The following is a 21,101-nucleotide window of genomic DNA, read 5'->3' on the forward strand; positions in this document are numbered from 1 at the left end:
ACGGAGTGCAGTCTAGTTCTTATTTAGATGCTTTAGCACAAGTAGATTCAGCTGACTCAGACACGTTCTTTTCTTGTTGTCTTAGGAAGCAGTGGGCTACACCACCACACGACACGCTACAGTGCTAGCCAACAGGCACACACACACTAGTGGATGAGCAAAAACCGAGTCCATCTCAGCAGAGGTTTTCTGCAAACACAGCAGAACTGACACAAAAGCATCTCCAAAGACATCAGTTTTATGATCTTAACGCCATTTCTCTGCTGCAGGCCTGAGGGCACCATGACTGTTCTGATTGACACATGCTCAGGTGCTGCTGACTCACAGCTCAAACAAACCGGCATCTTCCTTTTATAGATCACTTCTCCACAGAAATAAATGTGTTTATATGTACAGTGTGATGCCAAGATGATACTGACCGGGGCGCCCGCTGGCCTACTGGTCCAGGTGCATACCACTTAGGCATTGCCACATAGGCATGGATAGTTCATAGACAAGATTGTGTGCACATCTCAAGCCTATATTCAGGCCAGGTGCTGGACATCAAGGTATCAGATAATGGAAGGAGAAGAACGCCCGCACACCGTTTATAATATGCTCCAAAAAACTTACTTTTATTATAGGCAACTGCAACGTTTCGACTTTACGTCTTCATCAGGCAAAAGAATATAAACAGTGTGCGGGCGTTCTTCTCCTTCCACATAGGCATGGATGCCTGGTGGTGTCGCCGGTTTGATTCCCGATCCGGACGACCTTTGCCGCGTGTCACTCCCCATCTCTCCCCCCATTTCTTGTCAGGACCAGTTGACTGAGGGGACTCTATTCTATGTTGATCTTTTGGGGTCACTCATTTTAGATAACCTCCCTCATACACACGCTTTCATTTTTATCCTGATTGTCAGGTGAGATTAAATAAAACAAGTTAATTTGACCATATTATTGAACATTTGTCTTTATTTTCTTCCATTTGGACCCCCGGTTGGGCCCAGACCTGACATTGAGAAGCGGTGTTATTGAAAGCTGTATGCAGGATTTGGAGTTCCACAAAGAAGAACCCCTCAGGACACCTGCAGGCGTAAACAGCTTTGTTTACACTTTTCCCAACCACCCCTTTCCCTCCCTGTCCTCCAGGCTCCCCAACGTTGCGGAAAAACTGCAGCAGCAGCAGCGTAATACTAGATTTAGGCCTAGAATTATTGAATGCTTTAACCAGTGAAAAATAGCAGATATACAAGCTCACAGCGCGGCACCGAGTGCCGCGCTGCGAGCTTGTAGATCTGCTATTTTTGAAAAAGTCGTGAAAATGTGTGCAAATCTTTGAATATATGTATTTTAAAAGCGAACATTTGTAACTCAACTTTGTAACCCTAACCCTGGAACTAAAGATTTTGTGATTGGGGTCCGTGGCCAAATACACATCATTTTGGGGGTCACATGAAAAAGTTTGAGAACCACTGACGTAGTAGTCTCAAGAACAGACTAACTGAGCTCCAGTTAAGTGAAAAGGACCTTTTCTTTAATGATGGCTGGCCAGATTGCTGACATAGAAACATAGGTTTTTCAAAAAACCTTAGAAGGGGTCAACATTCTAATTTAAAGTGGCGGAAAAACTGCAGCAGCAGCGTAAACGGGAATCAGGAGCGAGATGTTCCCCTTTTTGTTTTCACGCAGAGGAGTTAGAATGAGGTGTCAGTCACGGCTAAGATACAGTGGCGCTCTGATGGGGTAACAGTGAGTCAGAGATATTCAGAGCAAAAGGAAGGTGGTGGGGGGGGGTGGACAATCAGTCCACAGACCCTTTGCATTCATGGGTCTTCAACAGGGGACCCCTATGGTCCTCTGTTACTATGGGGCTGCCAATGTTTTTGTGTGAACGTTTTCAAACAAATGACTGAAAGTACAAATTAACATTAATCCAACATTTTATTACTAAAGATAATGTGTATACAAAATAACAGTCACGCAAGACTGAAACTGTCAGATTAAGCACAAACTTGTGATCGACATCAAACAAATCTATGAAACCATCAAAGCTGCAGCATCACTTTGAGGCAGTCAACCCATAGGCTCTAAGACTGTGGAATTCTTCCAAGTTAGTCTCAAATCTCTCAAAATTCAACAGACATTGATGAGATTATTGGCTAAATAATGGTGAGCTACCTAGCTCTGAAAGCTTCTTTACAAGTTGCATGAAAAGGTTAATATGCAACACAATTCATACAATATACGTATGTATGTAATGGGGGTCCCTGCTTTGTCTCTCTCTCAGGGTCCTTGGCCTTAAAAACATTGACCCCTATACCATTCGACTGGTTTGGGAAGTGTATGTGAAAATGTTGATTTACTGTATATAAGCTGACAAAGGTAGGGTGAAAGCAATGAGGCCATGCCCAACTATGGAGTGCATTGTTTAACATAAATGTGTTGTTATGGCATCTAATTATGTGGGCAAAAAAGGGGGCATGACCATATATGGGCAATTGGGCATATACTAATGACATCAGGGATCTCCATATGTGGGCATAAAAGGGACATGGACTGACCGATGCAGAAATCTCCATACATGGGCATAAAAGGACAGACCATTCCTTATATCAGCATTTCAGTCGGATGGGTGGTGCAACGGCATGAACTCTAAGATGTGAGGGCTGCGTTGCCTAGGTTCACAATGAACCTAGGTTGATTGAACCTAGGTTCATTGTGGTGTAGTCAGTAGCTACAAGTTATTCTCTGTAGGATCAATTCTGGCAAGGGTCGTTCGGTATATAAATATTTTTTCTCTTTCATTCTTCAATACTTAAGCCTTACATCCCTAATGGAGTATAGGCCGTTGACAAGTCACAAGACAGGTCGATTTATTGCAGTTAAGGTAAGGGTCTGGGGAGGGTGTTCACGATGCTGTGATCGGAGAGCAGCTACAGAGTGTCTAATGGTGTTTCCTTTAACAATGGCGTCCATCCGGCTGTTGAAAATCCACTGCCATGGAAAAGGCAGGACTACGTTCTGCATAGAATAAATGCTGCGTTTTCTGGTCTGCACCACTACAGTGAGAGGGAGGGGGGGGGGGGGGGAGCAGCAGCTGTGAGCAGATTTAGAGGAGCTTTGAGTACACCACATATACAAAAGAAATAGTTCCTTACGGGCCAGTGAAATAAACACTTTCTCCTCCATTTGCAATCCTTGCTCAATAGTCAAGCCATTGACCCCCCTAGAGGCAGTACTGTGACTCATAGCCTAATAGACTGCTAAATTCCTGAGAACCAGTCAATGCCAATACAATATGCTCAAATGTCCACATGAAATCTCACAATCCTTCAGCTGCTTTGCCATCTGAATGGATACCAGCAGTGTAGAACTGTGACCAGGGTCAGTGTGACCTGGAGACTCAGCAAGCTAAGAGGACACAGGTCATCATTACGCATGGTTTGCGTACATCAGGGGTGGGCAACTTTGATGATGGCGAGGGACACTATATTTCCACCTTCACTCCAGAGGGCCACATTGCTACGTCCTACTTTGTCATATCTCATACAAAAGAAGCAAAAATAGCAGATCTACAAGCTCAAAACGCATCACGCTGCGATGTGTTTTGAGCTTGTAGATCTGCTATTTTTGCCTCTTTTGAATTGGAATCCTGATTTGTTTTTTGTTATTTTTTAATTGGAATCCTGAAATGTAACATTTTGATTCAATTTCAAACGCATTTAGTTAGCCTATATACTCATGTTAACTTCATGAACCTAAATACAAATACATTGGACATAAAACAATACATTTTAATACTACTATACTAGTCATTAAGCTACTAATATAGACTGATGGAATTAAAGCAGCTCATGTTTGGAATTATAACAGCTGAAATCAATTATATATCAGCATTCCGGTATTAACCTGCGGGCCGCATTAAGTGAGGGTGGGGGCCGCATGTGGCCCCCGGGCCGCCAGTTGCCCATGTATGGCGTACATTGTACAATGGAACCAAGTCAGCGAGTCATCTCTCCAGTTTCTCTGCACAGCTCCAACACACACAGCTCCAATTTAGTGGTCAAGTTAGCTTGACCACTAAGTTGGAGCGGACAGCCGAGCGCACCAGTAGATGTGAGCCTCCCTCCATCCATCCAGGACATAGACGGCAAAAACACAACCTACTATACTTTGATGCTGAAAATACATAAGCAAAATATCACACAATATACTACAACCAGTAAGACGCCCTAAGGGCGAGAAGCAACCTCGCCCATGCACACATCCGCCTGGGTGACAGCAGACTGCTGTGCGAGCAGTGGCGCTTTGGCATCGGATCAACTTTCCCTTTGGCTACAGTGTGTGCTTTGTCTTTTAAAGACTATTAATGGGAGCAACTTTGGCAAAAACATGCACAGACTTTAGGTTTCATGACTAATTTGCATACTAAAATGATTGACATTTGGAGGATTCCCCTGGTAACGCAACAAACTGTGGGTTCGCACTTATGGAAATGGTGCATAAAGGCACGGGGGCCGAGTCCTATACCCATTTCAATTGGAACAGCCCTCAAGCCCTCACTGACTGCACATGAACACGCACCCAAGTCAGTGAGTCAGTAAGGGAGTGGGTTGGAGTTAGGCCTCTGTGTGCGTGTGCAGACTGTGCACACTTACACTGTATAGGTCAGGAAGTAGACTTCGTAAAGTGGCAGCTCAGATTGTTCTAATGAGAACAGGCCAGGGATGATATTGATGACATCAGGGATCTCCATATATGGGGCTATGAACCCCATGTAGCCTATGGAGATAATCCCATCAGTATATGGACAATTAATGAGGGGTGTTGAGTGACAAGGGATAATGAGGGATTTTGAGTGACGGACAGGATCTGGTGGCTTTCGTATTAAATAGTGACCTATACTATACTATGATGCCAGGTAGTATAGTGTGTTAAGAGGCAGTTCAGTTGTCCCATGTAATTATAAAATGGCAAATGCATTTGACCAGAATTAGACATGTCATGAAGTCAATTATGACAAATAATTACAGTGACCTTCCATTGAGATGATTGTGATGTAATAGGTGTAATAAATCTCTTTGCCTGTATTTTCTATAGAAAATACTTTATCCAATGATGTGCAAACTCAAACATTGCATGCTAATTAATGTTCAATTGATATGCTCTTTGATCCTAGATAAAGATAGCAACCACAGTCCATAAACAGTGAATGAAAAAGGTGAGACAGCTCACCTCATTAATTTGTTGACATGGGACTTCTGTCTAATTTCAGCATTATGGGAGCCAGTGCCAAGAATAATGACCTGCCAAATCTAGGTGCACTTCCATATGCATGCAAAAAGGTCAAACTATGATGTAAAGACACAGCCAATGAAGAATATATTTTTTAGCATATCTTGAACAAAATAAATACAGAAAGTAATCAAGTTAAGAACAGAATCGTACTTAGGGTGGTTTTACGGACATCTGTGGAATTCCTGTAACAAGAAAAAGCTGACAACAGCAGCAAGCTCTGAGTGAGAACAGTGTCAACGACTACGATTTCAATTTGATTGATGTTTGCCTGTCCGCTCACCTGGTTTGGGCCAGTGTGGACAGTGGACACACTGAAGAGATGACATGGATGGAGGAGGACAGGAATGAGAAGACGGCTACAGTGCAGTAGTTCTCCCCTAGAACCAGTAGGCCAGAGACACCTGGTTGTGACCAAACTGTACAGATCTGAAACCACAATAAGCAAAACTGCTATTAGGATTTCAAGCAATATGGTACAAAGATTCGCCTTCCACTCCTTACTCCCCTATGCAGTGCAAGCGCTATAAAAATGCAATCCATTTTTATTATTATTGTATTGACCTACACTACAGTATAAGGGTCAAGGAAGATCATCAATTTTCAACTGTAAATTGAAGTCTAACACTTGGGCAGTGAGTTAAATGCCAACAGTACAAGGCAATGATTATACTAGGCAGCATCCATGAGTAAACCTACATAAAGCCTACATATCAAGTTAAAATCACATTGTGATTTTAGTTTTCTTTTTAGGATAAGATTATTAGGCTGGTGTCTCTCATTGTCATCTTAGTCTGAAGAAGAGCTACAGCTCCAATTGTCACACAGGCACTTTACATTAATGAACATTAATGTATTAATGAACATTAATGTATTGTACCCACTATACATTCATTAATGTAAACTGGAGCAGTCTTTTCCCGTTTTCCGCTCAGCACCTGTCTAAATTTCGGGTTGGATGTGATTGTTCCTCTTCATGATCGGATTAGGAATAGGCCAGCCATACCTGGTAGCAAGCTGGTTATAAAGAGTGGCTGAATTTGAAAGCCAGGGGTCAATAATTAGCAGACACAGGATGGTAGCTCTGTAGAGGGCACCTCCTGCTGGAGGCAAAGGGGAACCGCATCTCCACTGGTCTCCATTCAGTTGTGATACAGAGTAAACAGGACATCAAATAAGACATAGAGGGGATTAATCGTCCCAGAATGCATTACATAACACCACTGCAGGAAACAAGTGTGTGCTAGTGCAGCTGTGTGTGCATGTGCAGTATGGAACAGGACTGAAGGCTGTGTAACTGCACTAGACTCAAATGTGTATGTGACATATACATTTGAGTCTAGTGCAGTTACACAGCCTTCAATGTGTAACAGGAAGAACCTAATATGTTCTACTGTGTGATTATGGGCACTCACTCAAGTCACTGTAGTCAAACTTGTGTGAAAGAAGAGCCAAGAATCAAGTGTATCCACAAAGTCATCATTCCCAATAGAAAATCTCTGCCTCCATAGCCCAGCGGGACATTCATCCCATAGTAATCAAGACCTAAACACACTGTGTAACACCCTGTCAGGCACAATACGTTAGTAACAGACATTAAAATGTATATTTATTGAATTGCATTTACAGTAGTAGATCTACACATATCCAAATCTGACCTCTGGATACAGGATAAACAAGTGACAAAAACAAACAATAAAATTGGGGTTCAATCTTCTGATTGGTATTCCAAACTGAAAATGTATTTTCTGGAGAGATGGGGGACCCCTGTTACCGAACACTATAGAGCTTTAACAAAATACTTTGTTTTTTTCTAAAAGGGGAGGATAAAAAAAAATGCCCCAATCATTAATATTTATCCTGTTTTTCTTTTTGTTCTCTTCTTTTTCTTTCTTCTTTATTTTGTGTGCTAGCATGGCAAAGCTTTTATTGATTTTTGGCAGATTTAATAAAGACAATGTTCTATATGTTTGAAATGGAGTTGAACACCTATGCTATGTATTTATATGTGCGGTGGGCACCATTGGTGCAAGACACAAAAATAAATAAATCCATCTGTCTATAGATCTACCCTTGCTAGTTGAAATGTCTTATTCCTTCCCTACATAGTTCTTTTTTTATTATGCCTTTATTGATAGGACAGTAGACTGACAGGACATGGGGAGAGAGATGGGGAGTGACACGCAGCAAAGGTTGTCAGGATCGGGATTCGAGCCTGCAACACGCTGTCAGGCATCAGAGCCTACAGTATGTGGTATGTGCCTGGACCGCCAGGCCAGCGGGCGCCCCTCCCTACATAGTTTACTCCCTACAACACTTTCCCTGCACATGAAAACATAAAGCATCATCATTCTCTCACTACACTTCATTTGGTTACCCTCTCTGCTCATCCCATTAAAAACTCACTATGCAGTGAACATTTTTCCTTCATCACAGGACACAACATTAATTACTTTTGAATAGTCTTGTTGCCTTGTAGAGGTACACTAATCGCTTGATCTACAGTGTTAACTTACAATGCCACAAAATATTTATTGGAGCTTCCGAGCGTAAGATTTTCACACGTATGTGCCCAGTGCATCTAAGTGACGAATAAAGTGAATCTAAAAACAGCAGTCTTACCCTTACCCTTCTTCTTTCTGGTGTGGCCAGTGTGCAGCAGGCGTCCCGCGTCCAGTACTGGAGCCATGTAGCAGACTGTAGCAGAAGGACACCGTCGATCCTAGTTTGCACAAAACTCACTGAACCAGTCAAGAAGCATCCATTTTGGTGGACAGCTACATTCATGAAGACTGTACACATTTACACATCAATAGATAAGTCCATGTTCGATAGTATTGAATTAATACCATCATGTATATTGAAATAAGCCCATAAGTACTCATCAGCAATGAGCAGAGTAATTACAAAACAGTTAAGTGAGGATGTTTACCTGGGCTGCAGTTAAACCTGATATCATCATGGTGATTCAGGAGTAAAAATTGTTTTTGTATAAATTAGGCTTAAGTTGATTTTCTTTTTCGTTTGTTCACTTGCATAAAAAAGGCACATTAACAATATAGACAGTCACATTTCGAGGCAAACTAAGGAATGCAGAATTAGGAGACGTTCAAGAATCACTGCATTCTATATCTTTTTATTCAATGTCATCTTTAAATAAGTGCTTTTACCAGGCAACCAGGAGGCCATACAGCAACAACAAAAATAACTCAGTCATAAGAACAGTGTATGGCACACACTCTCGACCACCTGCTCATCTTTTCTCTCCATGCATACACGAAGCACCACCTCTTGTGCACACACACACACACACACACACACACACACACACACACACACACACACACACACACACACACACACACACACACACACACACACACACACACACACACACACACACACACACACACACACACACACACACACACACACACACACACACACACACACACACACACACACACACACACACACAGTGATTCCCTGACTTGTAGAACACACCAAAAGTGCACCATACTTGCGGAACACACCACAAGTGCACCATACACCTCTTGATAATCAAAGACGAAGCAAAACTGCCCACTCATTCAAAACAGCATCAATAATCATCGCAACAGTAATACTAGGCATGACATTCCTCATCGTAGCATCATTATCATCAGTCAAAAAGCATTTACAGTAGGAAACATACACCATCCAGCCATCTAGACCAGGAATAAAAGTGTTTTCATGCCAAAAAAGAATTATTGTCATAGTCCATCTCCAATCCATGTCCTTTTTTACAGCAGAGCTGACATCCATGTTGTAACAACCCCAGCCCAGCAGAGGGCGTCAAGAATCCACGTTACCAGGCGAGCCACTGGCTAGTGGTCAAAATGGTCCCTTATCCTTTAATGCAGTTACAGGCTCAAGCGGGGGGGAAAAGCATAGGAGTGTGAGGGGAGTAATCTGATCCTAGATCAGTCAATGGGGGGGAAGGGTCTGCTTCCTCGAGACACGTCCAATCTTTATGTCTGTGCCATCTGCAGCAAATGACATGTTTGGAAAAGAAGTGGGGTATTGCTGAGTTACAATCTGTGCAAACTAGGAAGACCCACTCATTTCCAGGACAGGGCACAGCTACACATGAGAAGGACCAGCGCAGAGCCGCAGACCTGAGCAGACTTGACTGGTACACCTCACCGCTCGCACAATGTGGAGGGAACGTGGCAGAGCAAGAGTTTGGCGTCCAGCTTGGTGACCGCATGAAATGAGATGGCGGTGGAGAAGGAGCCAAATCCTAGCACTCACAGTTCAACATGGCCTGCGGGGAACTCACCAGGGAACCATGCTGGCTCAGTGGAGCCAGGAGAAAAGAGTTCTGTTCAGAGAAACCATCACCTGCTGAGGATACCCAAGGATAACAAGAAGCTTATATAGACGTTGGTTCTGCAACCTACACAACAGGGTGAACGACAGAATGCCACGGCTAGCTAGTGAACCCACTGTCTTTTCCCCCTGGTTCCCCGTTCGTTCCTGGTACATTTGGTGTTCGAGTGGGAGACTTATGTCCGAGCCCCTGGCAGGGAGAGTCCCGGCTCCGGGTTGGTGGTGTTGGTCACAGGGTTCAGGCCTTTGGTTCCCGGGCAGAGCAGACCGCGGGAGGCGGCGTGGTCCCCGTTCAGGTTCTTGTAGGGGTTCCTCCGTGGCGGCGTGGTGCGCAGACACAGGGAGGGGAAGCGGAGGCCCGCCAGACAGCAGCCGGGGCAGGAGATGACCTCCTCCTGGTCCACGGAGTGACCGCTGCCGGAGCCGAACGGAGACGGCCCCGCGGGGTCGCCACCGGCGGGGGAGGAGTGGTAGCCGTTAGAGGTGGCCCAGCTCAGCGGGCTGCTGACGACCACGTTGTTATTGTCCAGGTGGGAGAGCGGGGGGAGGCACGGCGGGCCGTTGGAAATGGTGGTACCCCAGCCGTTGGAGAAAGGAGGCGTGGAGGGCTGGGAGGGTTTGGAGTAAGGAGACGAGGAGGTGTCCAGCGTGTCCGGGGAGCTGGTGCAGTCCATGGGCTCCCCCAGGTCTCCGTACAGAGACAGAGGTTCCAGGGACTCGTCGGTCGGGTTCTCCCTCGGTTCCTCCTCTTCCAGCAGCGGCTTCTCGTTGTTCCCTTCCTCCCCCTCGCTCAGTCCCGTCGTGTCTGCGTTGTCCGCGGCACACACGTTACACAGAGGTCCCCTGTCCTCCTCTGTCAGGACACTGAAAGGGCTGGACGTGAGGTTCGGCGGGGGTGTGCAGGGCAGCGAGTTGCAGCGCCTGTGCCTCCTGGGACGCACTGGCATCTCTGCCGAAGGGGTGGCGTCGTTGGTGGGGGAGGGAGGCGCGGGGAGCGTGAAGGTCAAGGAGATGACCGACTTGCTGGGAGTGTCAAACAGCTTGATCTTGCCCCCCTTCAGGTCCTCTCGCAGAGAGAAGGGGTTCACCCGGGTTATGGGGACGGTCTGCGGCGTCATGGGCGGCGGGGGGAGCACGTCCGACTTGCTGCGGCACAGCCGGGTGTCGTTGGGGACACACAGAGAACGCCTGCGCAGGGGGCCCACTTCTGGAGTCGTTACTGAATATGAGAGGAAGAAAAATAGAGACAGAGACTATGATTTATTTCATCATGGTGAAACAGGTCATGCTACCGCCGCTTTAAGCTGCACCACACGCCACAATCGTGTTCATATACCTTTCCCACAATAACTAATATTTACACTGCATAATCCTGATAATTTACACTGCAAAATCTTGGATTTTGGACCAGTTAAATGAACACTCTGGATTTTATAGTGTAAAGCATACCCACGTAAAAGGCCACGTGAGAGGGAAAAAGCGTAAACCATTCTGTTTCACGTCCCCTCGCAATACTTTTTCCACACACGGTCGTTTAATGGCTCCATAATTTACAGCTCAAGCAGTTTCATGGGAAAGAAAACATTGTACATCCCCTAAGAGAGAAAGCCCTTGCCGTTCCAGCAGGGCTCAAAACACCAAGGAACAGGTGTATACTGTACAAACATCTTCATATATTCCTAGCCGTAGGCCACCCTGGGAGTCTGGCTGGCCTCCGATAGTTAATAACAAGCATCTGGACCTCAGCCTGCACGACTCCATGTCTGAGCACCATAGCACCGGGCGATAACATCTATGAGCTGGCAGTGCACCCCACAGACTGCTCCCCACAGAGACCTCCCTGGATTCTAGGACCCCTAGAGAGACACACGGAACAACCTGCGTGCACGCACTAGGGCATTCACGAATAGTGATTTTTAGAATTCGAATTATTCGACCTCAAAGTATTCGAATATTCGGAATTCGACGGGTATTTTTGTAATCTAATAAATCATTAAAACGCTCCTTTGCGAGCCTTAAAAACAACCAGCAATTAACGGGTTAACCTCTGTTCGTGAAATAACAGCCATCGATTGGCTGTGAGAGGTTTTCACTGGTGGATGCAGAACTCAAGCAGCAGAGAGAGAATGGACCCTTTGGAACAGACCTACAATGCACAATGCGTCGCGGATAGACGCGTTGTGAGCTTGTACATCTGCTATTTTTGACACGCTGCACTGTCTTACGACTGAACATAGCATAAACATGCTGATGAAACTTGCGACGAAAAACGAGTTCATTTTACTAGGAAAACTCCGAAAATAACTGTTCAAGCCTATCCTATTTATCTTCAACAACCACATTTATACTGTCCATCCTTGTTCGTTACAAGCAGTGTTGTAGGCTATTGTGAATTGTTTAGCCTCGGGATCCAGGCATTATAGTGATTGTTTGATGGGATGAACGCTATGTTAATGACTTCACACGCATGTCGTTGACACCTCCGCTACTTAGCAGGCCATTAATATGTACCGAGACTCATTCCAATGTTAATGAAGGCTGGTGTGACTCGAGTCTCGACCAGTACAACAGACAAGGCTAAGATGGGTTATGATTACATTACATCACATGCTATAGTATAGAAGTATACAGTATGTAACACAAGCTTTACAAGATCATCAATTCCACTCCAATCCGTGTCGCGAAACTCTCGACCCGTTATCATAAATAAAACGGCGGACGCTTGTACCTTTATGGTTTAAAGAGGAGATACATTTGAATATGAAGCATGACATCAACGTGGTTGCGGTGAAGCGCGGTCCGAAAGAGCTACTGTAAAGAGAAGGGTGTCCTCTAAACTGGATATACTCGGCAAGAGGAACGTAACTCAGCAGCAATAAAGTAAAGTAGCCTAAAGAATTACACACTTTTGTCAGCAACGAGCAGAGCTTGCTTGTTCTGGAGAGCCCCTCCCCTCCCCTCCTACACTGAGTGACTGTCATCTATAGTGACGGGCCAGCAGTGTATGTCGGCAGTCGGCACATCAATCACATAAGCTAGCCACTACAGTGTGGTTGGATTTGACAACAATCAAACATGAATGGATTAGGAGAAATACTAACACCAGAGCTCACAGCTGCATGTCTACTGTAGAAATATTGTTTGTCACGAAAAAAAAAAAAAAAACGAAAATAATATTAAAATTAATTTCGGCGATTTTTCGAATAGTGTTTATAGTAATCGAATAGTGTTTTGATATTCGAATATTCGAATATTCGGTGAATGCCCTAGCACGCACACATAAACCCACACAGTCTGATGACTCACTCATAATCGCTGGCTCATCCTTTGGCGTCCTCTCCTCCTCTCTCCTTTCCAGCTCTGCAACAATCTGAGAGAACGATGGACGGATCTTTGCATTCATCTGTGGAGGGGGGGGGGGATTTGACAGAGACAGGACAGCAATAGAGTGAGTATATCGATGTCGGGCGGAAACCCTGTATGTTCAAAGCGGTTTATTTTTCATCATTATTTTGAAATAGTGAAAACAGCCGAGCTACAAGCTCACAACGCGTCACAGCGTGTTGTGAGCTTGTAGATCTGCCATTTTCACTCATTTTGTGCGATTTTAACCGGTTCACACAAAGTTTGTCTATGTTTTATCAATAGAATAATTAATTTTAGGCCTACTGTTATGCAAAATACATTCTTTCATTTTCTATATTATTATTTTAAAGTACGTGGCCCTGTGGTAGCTCTGAGAAACACTGGCTTAAAATGAGAATGACAAATACTTTCAGTATACATTCAAATGTAGTTCCCTCAAAACACCTCCAGAGGTCTCAGTAGTAAAAACACCTACTCTAAACCAGCATTTTAGCTATACAAGTATCCCACTCCATTTCATCCCACAAGTGGAAATTATTACTGCGGTGTGCAAGGGAAAGTCCTGTTCTGGCGAAGCCCGAACTGGCGAAGTGGGGATTTGTCTCCTACCGTAGCGATCTGGCGAATCGATTGTCCACGACACTGCAAGCGGCGCGAAGGCCAGCGGACCTTGGTCCTGCTCTTCGCCCCCGAGCGCCGCAGGCGCGAGTGGCCGCGAAGAGCGGGCCAGGGCCGCGCGGCCGGCGGAGCGCCGCGCGAGTTACGAAGCCGTGGTGAATGCAATCGTTATATTTATGCCCAGGCCGTAAGGCCTGGGCAAGCGCACGATAAACGCCCTGTCCAGAAGACGTTCGCCAGATCGCTACGGTATCGGACATTTCCCCACTTCGCCAGTTCGGGCTTCGCCTAAAAGGTACGTGCCCGGTGTGCAATTAAGTATAAATCATGCTTTAGAGGTGTACATAGATTAGCCACTTGGCTCGGTTAGGGATAGATACTGACATACTGTAATTCAATTGGAAATATTACATTTTTATGTGGTGTCATAGCCTAATTAAACCAAATGTTGACATGGCACACTTGACTATCAAGAAAATGAAAACATGGCACACATGGCAAAAAGGTTGCTGACCCCTGTAATATATCAAGTTTTATGGCCTTGTGTTGTGATTTGACGATAATAGTGTAGTGTACCGAGTCATTGAGGACAGGGTGAGGTGACACATACAGACGGCCTTGTTACAATAGTGTGTGCAATTGCTTCGCGGCTCAACCAATAACCGCATTCCAACTCCATTGAACACCTTCCCAACTGCATAATGGAACGCCCCCCAAGGGAGCGGATAGAAGACAAAGGGCCTAGAGGGGAATATCTGAACTTACATTGCAGCAAGTGACCGCCAGGTCCAGGAAGTGAGAGGGACAGTCCCCGACCATGTGGCGGAAGGCCTCCACATCCAGACCAAAGTCCTACAGAACACACACACACACACACACACACAAACCTCACAGTTAAAACATTAAGAACTGGAATTGTTTTATACTTTAGCTATTGAAAAATAGCAGATATACAAGCTCACAGCGCGCTGCAAGCTAGTAGATCTGCAAACTTTTGTAACTCGAATCTTTACTACTGGGGGTCCCTGGAACAGCGTATTCTGAGATGAGGGTCTGCGGCCAAATAACTTATAATTTTGGGGGTCTTTGACATGAAAAGGTTTGAGGACCAATGGTTTAGAAGAAGGATTTAGAAGACAGTTATAGGATCGGGTCAAAAATATTCAAAACACCTGCAAACATTTTGATGATTTTTCAAAAAGAAATAGCAGATCTACAAGCTTGCAGTGTGGCACTCGGTGCCGCGCTGTGAGCTTGTAGATCTGCTATTTATTTATAGTTAAAGCATAAAATAATAGTTAAAGTAATAATGCGCAATAATGCTCTAAATGGGTTAAGAATTTGAATGCGCGCATCATCGGTGTCAGGTGAAAAACCTGACCTCAGTTAGGTGTTGTGTGACTGCTGTAATATCCACTCATTGTTGTCATTTGTACGGGTTTGTGCTGATGTCATAGCTAGGCTGCTTAACCTAGCAACTCTCTTCTTGTTCTGCATCAGGCAGGATGATTGTATAGGGCATGTACTATATCGTCGTTGTCGGGTGGAAACCTCGTATCTCCAAGTTTCAAATGTGTACGTTCTTTCGCAAAGTAAAGTCCTGCTTCATCATACAAGGCCGTTGCACAAAAGTAGTGAAAACAGCAGATCTACAAGCACACAACGGCGTTGTGTGCTTGTAGATCTGCTGTTTTCACTAGTTTGAATCATTTTTAAAATGATAAATGCAAAACGAAGGGTTTGGGACATACAAGGTTTTCACCCGACAACGACGATATACTTTACTTTATTGACTGTCTTTGTTCGGCACCAGATGGGATGTCTGTATACTTTTATAAATATGTCTTTGACATTTCACTTGTAATTTTGTGATGTCATTCTTAAGTACTTCTTTGCCCTGTATCCATCTATGTATCCATCTGGTTCAGATGTATTACTTTGTTGTCACATATATTCATACAAAGTATAAATACAATGAAATGCTTGTGCTAGGAGCACTCTCAGCCTTAAAGACACAATAGACCTACATAGGCTACACAAAACAAGTCCCAAAAGACATTAATCTATCCTTGTATGTATACAACAAAAAGGAATGCTTTTTCAGGGAATGGGAAAAAGAACATGTGTAGTCACAAGCTCTTGTACAAAGAAATGTTCTCTTGTACAACGAAGGGTATTAAAGGTGATACACCATGCATTTAAAAAAAGTATTTATGTCATATTGTTTATGTCCCAAAAACGTTTTTCAAAAGGTTTGAGGCTAAATTACCACTCCTGAATAGAGAGCCTCTCTCATTTTTGAATGGCTCTCAGAGCGTTACAGCTGCAGTACCACCTTTGGCCTGAACTGCGCCACCCCCCCAAAATCTTTTTGAAAAAAAGTTTTTTTTTAAAAAAAGATCTTTTTTCTTTTTCAGATTTTTTTAATTTTTTATGATGACGTCACAATCGGCAGATGACGTCACAATCGGCAGCAAATCTGGATAGCCTGTTTTGAGAACCCATGGGATACTTTTAACCTTCGCCTTCTCAAAACCAGAGAAAGACACAACGGTCAGAAATGGGACTGTGAGGATAGAAGGTGCTAGTGGGACCCCAAAAAAAGGTTTTAAAATAGGAAAAGTGAAATTTCATGGTGTATCACCTTTAATTTACGAATAAACGTACAAATATGGAGATGCCTGACAGCAATGTGATGTGCACCATGTTGGCAGGCAACCAGCTTGCTGTCGGCTATTCTTATGCCAGAGAAACAGTGGGCAGTGAAATAATCAATACACGGTCTAGAAGCAGCCGCAGATGAAACGTTTGTTTCCTAAGATGTCAATATTCAGCAGCACAGACAGTCCTCAAAACACCCTCACGGCCGTTATACGGACAAACATCAATGTGTCTAGTTTCTAAACAATTATTTAATTGGGTGGGTGGGGGGCTTACATAAATTCTATTCACATAACAGAAAATGATGCCTTTATAAATATCAAACACCATACTTTTAGTTTCGCAATTACATTATAGTAAAACAACTTTAACGTTTGTAAAGTCGACACTTTTGGTGAGATATTCACTCTCAAATTCCTTAAACAAAACTAAAGTAATTTCAATTAATCTTCACCTAAACGGGCAAACGAGCTAAAAGATCCATCAGTGTAATGACCAGACCCAGAGGCTGAAAGGGGTGCAGTATGGTTGAATCACCACTAGGTGGAGACATATTCAGCACCATATTGTTGCCCATTTCCCCAGGGGTATGGATGTAATAATTAATCTGATGGACCCTTAGTGAGCCCCGTGGGACACATGTCCACCACAAATTCAATAAGATGGTTTACAAGTCCTCTCCGTCTGCCTATAACCATTAATTGAGTTTCTTTAAAAGAGATTCATTTGGAAAATGTGACAACCACTCTGACAAAATGATCACCGACATCAACTTTAAAGCTTGCTGTTTTTAAAGTCATCAGAGGTCATAAGATACCATTTTGAGTAGGTGTCATGAAAAAAACTATATATTTTAGGGTATGCAATAAATCAGTTTGACCCATTCTTCGGTATGCAATAAAATCGGTTCAACCCATTCTTTTATTAAAATGTATATTGTTTAAGCACTTACAACCCTATATACACTAACTGGGGTCACCCAGGGGTCTCTATACTTGGTCCCCTCCTTTTGTCCATTTAAACTAAATCTCTTCACGAGAATTATCAGATCACAAATCCTGTAGCTCACGAGTTGCGACACATAGAATTTCTGTAGATCAGCAGTTTGTTCACCAATTAAGACATGCCCGGAATGGTCAACACTCTGGTTCATAGCATCTAAAAGAAATTGAGCATTTGTAGCGTCGGATAAGTGGAGCACTTTATGAGTGTTCTATGATTTCAATTCCTCCAAATAAATCACAAAACGATGATACGTAAATCAAATGCAATATCGCTCTCGATGAAAACCTTGACAAATTAACCCATTTAGGCCTAGAATTATCAAATGCTTAAACCAGTGAAAAATAGCAGATATACAAGCTCACAGCGCGGCACTCGGTGCCGCGCTGTGAGCTTGTAGATCTGCTATTTTTGAAAAAGTAGTGAAAATGTGTGCAAATCTTTGAATATATGTATTTTCAAAGCGAACGTTTGTAACTCAAATTTTGCTTCTGGGTGGTCCCTGGAACTAAATATTTTGAGATGGATGTCCGTGGCCAAATAAATATATTTCTGGGGGTCCTTCACATGAAAAGGTTTGAGAACCACTGACATAGTAGTCTCTCAAGAACAGACTAACTGAGCTCCAGTTCAAGTGAAAAGGACCTTTACTTTGACGATGGCTGGCCAGATTGCTGACATAGAAACATAGGTTTTTCAAAAAATCTTAGGATTCAAAAGACACTTATAGAATCGGGGTCAAAATTCTAATTTTCACAACTTTTCAAAAATAGCAGATATACAAGCTCGCAGCGCGGCACTCGGTGCCGCGCTGTGAGCTTGTATATCTGCTATTTTTCAATAGTTAAAGCATAAAATAACGATACACAATAATGTGTACCCGTTAAGAATGGGTTAAAAGCAGGAAGAGTGACTGCCGATATTAAAACGGGTGAACGGGAGATGCGATGTGTTGAAAGACGTGTCACCGGTACCTCAGTGCGTGGCAGGATGTCAGGATCGGCCTGTATCCTGGCAATGATCTCACACAGAATGATCCCATATGCAAACACATCCACCTGAGGAGAGACAGAGACAGGCCTGTGAACATCGCTCATCCCAAAACCTTCTCAAACACTTATTTGTAAGACACGTGTAGATTTGTAACTTCCTTCCATACATCCATGCTTCACCCGCAAAATACTTTTTTTCCCCCCATTAATTATTCGCCCTGTGAAACCTTGATTTTGTTGTTGTTGTTGTCGTCGCATTCCTTCACAGTGAATGAAAGAATCCAAAAACAAAGAAAACACTCGATGAATTGAAGAAAATGGCTTCGAAGATTAACAACAGCAAAACAAACATTTTAAAGAATTCTCGCACTTGACAGTATAATCCAAGTGTCTTGTAACTAGCCTGTGTCCTCATTATATTACTTCCATAACAAAAATCTTTTGCTCTACTTTTCTATTTTAAACACTTCCGGGATAGATGGTCTCATGCAAGAACGAGGAGCCTGTGAACTCGGCTTGCGATGAGACCCACACGCATCCCAGACGCTCTCCTCGTTCTAGCATTTTCTTTGTTTTGGGATTCTCCATTCACTGTAATAAAGGTAAAAATCTCAATGGCTTCAAGGCTTCATGGGTTGATAAAAAGGTAATTATCGGGGTGAAGAATTCCTTTAACCTCATCTGAACAATGCTTGTTTTGATTCTGTCATGGTGTTAACTAGCAGAAGTTGTCGAACATACTAAAACAGCATAAGGAACGTTTGAATGCTATCAGACAATGAAGAGTGATTAATGCCACTTAGCCGTACCCTGTAAATACTCAGTGTGTATGCAACTGTACTAGCACTGCCACAAAGCATTCCTCCCAGGGGTGTAACTTTAACATTTTGGACGCTAGCCCAGTCATTTTAGTTGATTGCCATCTGCCATGTCCACAACCAAATCCCATTAACCTCTGTCCGAATTTGGCTCGTGATGATGAATTTTGGATGAATACAAATAAAAAGGTTTATACCGGTAGGCCAGTTAGTGAAACCTCCACCACACATTAGACCACCGATTGAAAGGTAAACCCTAATTTTGTGTTTGTATAAAAACAAAGGCTAACTCCGTGGTTCTTAAACATTTTCATGATAAGGACCCCCTTTTTTTTACTCCAAATGTTCCAAAGATTTTGTGGTTTTTCTAAATCTTTCAAAAATTGCAGATTGACAAGCTCGCAGCACGTTGTGGGTTTACTTCAGAAACGGCATTTCAAGTGATTACATTTATTTGAATGCTATGCCAACACATCTTTCTAGGGACCCCCTGGAACACCCTCAAGGACCCCTGGGGATCCCTGGACCCTGGGCTAAACTAATCAGTATTCTGAAGGCTAACATATCGGTTTCAATATCTGCTTTGTGCCGGCTTTGTTTGAGTTCTTGTCATCATATCTATCATACACCCACTATGTACTTTGAACTCTTGGAATATTACAGAGCTAGTGAAAGCAATCCGTCACTACCTTCTCATTATAGACCTCTCCTCTGAGCACTTCTGGAGCCATCCAATAGGGGGAGCCCACCACAGCCAGTGGCTCCTGGTCTTCTGCTTCACTGCAGACAGGGACAGAGTTAACACTGTTAGCATGGGTGCCAGGTTAAGTTATGGTAAAATACACAGTATTGACAGAAGAAGAGAAAGAGAGAGATGAAGATTTAACACAAATATTTTAATAATTAACAGTTTTTAAAAATATAGAGAATAGCCGACCAGCAGGCACACGGCACCATTATAGGACAATATTCTTGTTCACATCACATCAAATAACAGTGTGACCACAATGGCAGAAACTGTCGTCACATGCATCAGGAAAAGACTGTTTACCCTTCATCCACAATTTCCCAAAACCTCCAAATTGTCCAATTCATTTCCCCATCCAATTTTCCCCTACTTGGTCTTTCTAGAACGGTGAGCGAACCCAGGATTCCATATGGGGATAAATCAAATGCCAAGCAAGCATGCCTAATGTCTAGCTCTAGTTCATAGAGGTTCGTCGCAACAGCAGGGGTATTACTGGGTCAACCCTTGCAGTGTGTACGCGTGCGCACATATATGTCTTCTGTATCCATAAGGCTGCAGCCGTTTTTTCAGTTTCATGTGGTAATATTGTGGTGCAACTTCAACCGCACAAAAAGGAAGGAACTCACGAAAGTGCAAGGACAAATGTGCTTGTATACACGCGCGCGCGCACACACACCGCACGCACGCGCACACACACACACACACACACACACACACACACACACACACACACACACACACACACACACACACACACACACACACACACACACACACACACACACACACACACACACACACACACACACACACACACACACACACACACACCCCCCCCCCCCCCCCCCCCCCCCCCCGCTGGCAGACACTTCCTCTCTGTGCTATTTCCATCTGCTACTGTGGGCTATGATACGGCAAAAAAAATACAGGGAGGGAAGTGATGGGGGGAGAGAACTGACAAAGTCATGGCTCCCAATGTAAACATCATTGAACAGAGAGGGACACGAATAATAAGAGGTAGAGCAAGAGCGCACGAGAGAGAGAGAGACACGGAGAGAACATCGTTTTTATAACTGGAGCAGCCGTGGTCAGACAGGGAGGGAGAATGACAGAATCTGCGAGCAACAAAGCAACTAAATAGGAAGACAGACAGAATAGCGTCTTAAAGCACTGGTCAATTTAAAATTTAATGTAAAAGTAAAATGTATATGCAAGTGTAAGAGATGGCGAGAAGGAGAGAGAGAGAGA

The 21,101-nt window shown here is 43.7% G+C and overlaps 1 protein-coding gene across 1 annotated transcript in view; it reads right to left on the bottom strand.

Annotated features, from left to right (window-relative positions):
* Nucleotides 1-9,824: 9,824 nt before the first annotated feature.
* tesk1b (testis associated actin remodelling kinase 1b) overlaps nucleotides 9,825-21,101 on the bottom strand; it is a gene marked incomplete at both ends in the record, with an annotated part of 30,088 nt that continues 18,811 nt past the window's right edge. The window contains 5 exons of the mRNA XM_080741614.1: nucleotides 9,825-10,867; nucleotides 12,955-13,051; nucleotides 14,398-14,484; nucleotides 18,270-18,353; nucleotides 19,795-19,885. Coding sequence (XP_080597740.1) covers nucleotides 9,825-10,867; nucleotides 12,955-13,051; nucleotides 14,398-14,484; nucleotides 18,270-18,353; nucleotides 19,795-19,885 — 1,402 coding nt within the window. The remainder of the gene's footprint in view (nucleotides 10,868-12,954; nucleotides 13,052-14,397; nucleotides 14,485-18,269; nucleotides 18,354-19,794; nucleotides 19,886-21,101) is intronic.

This window comes from Nannobrachium achirus (assembly GCF_963921795.1).
Source record: "Nannobrachium achirus genome assembly, chromosome: 14".
Taxonomy (NCBI): Eukaryota; Metazoa; Chordata; class Actinopteri; order Myctophiformes; family Myctophidae; genus Nannobrachium; species Nannobrachium achirus.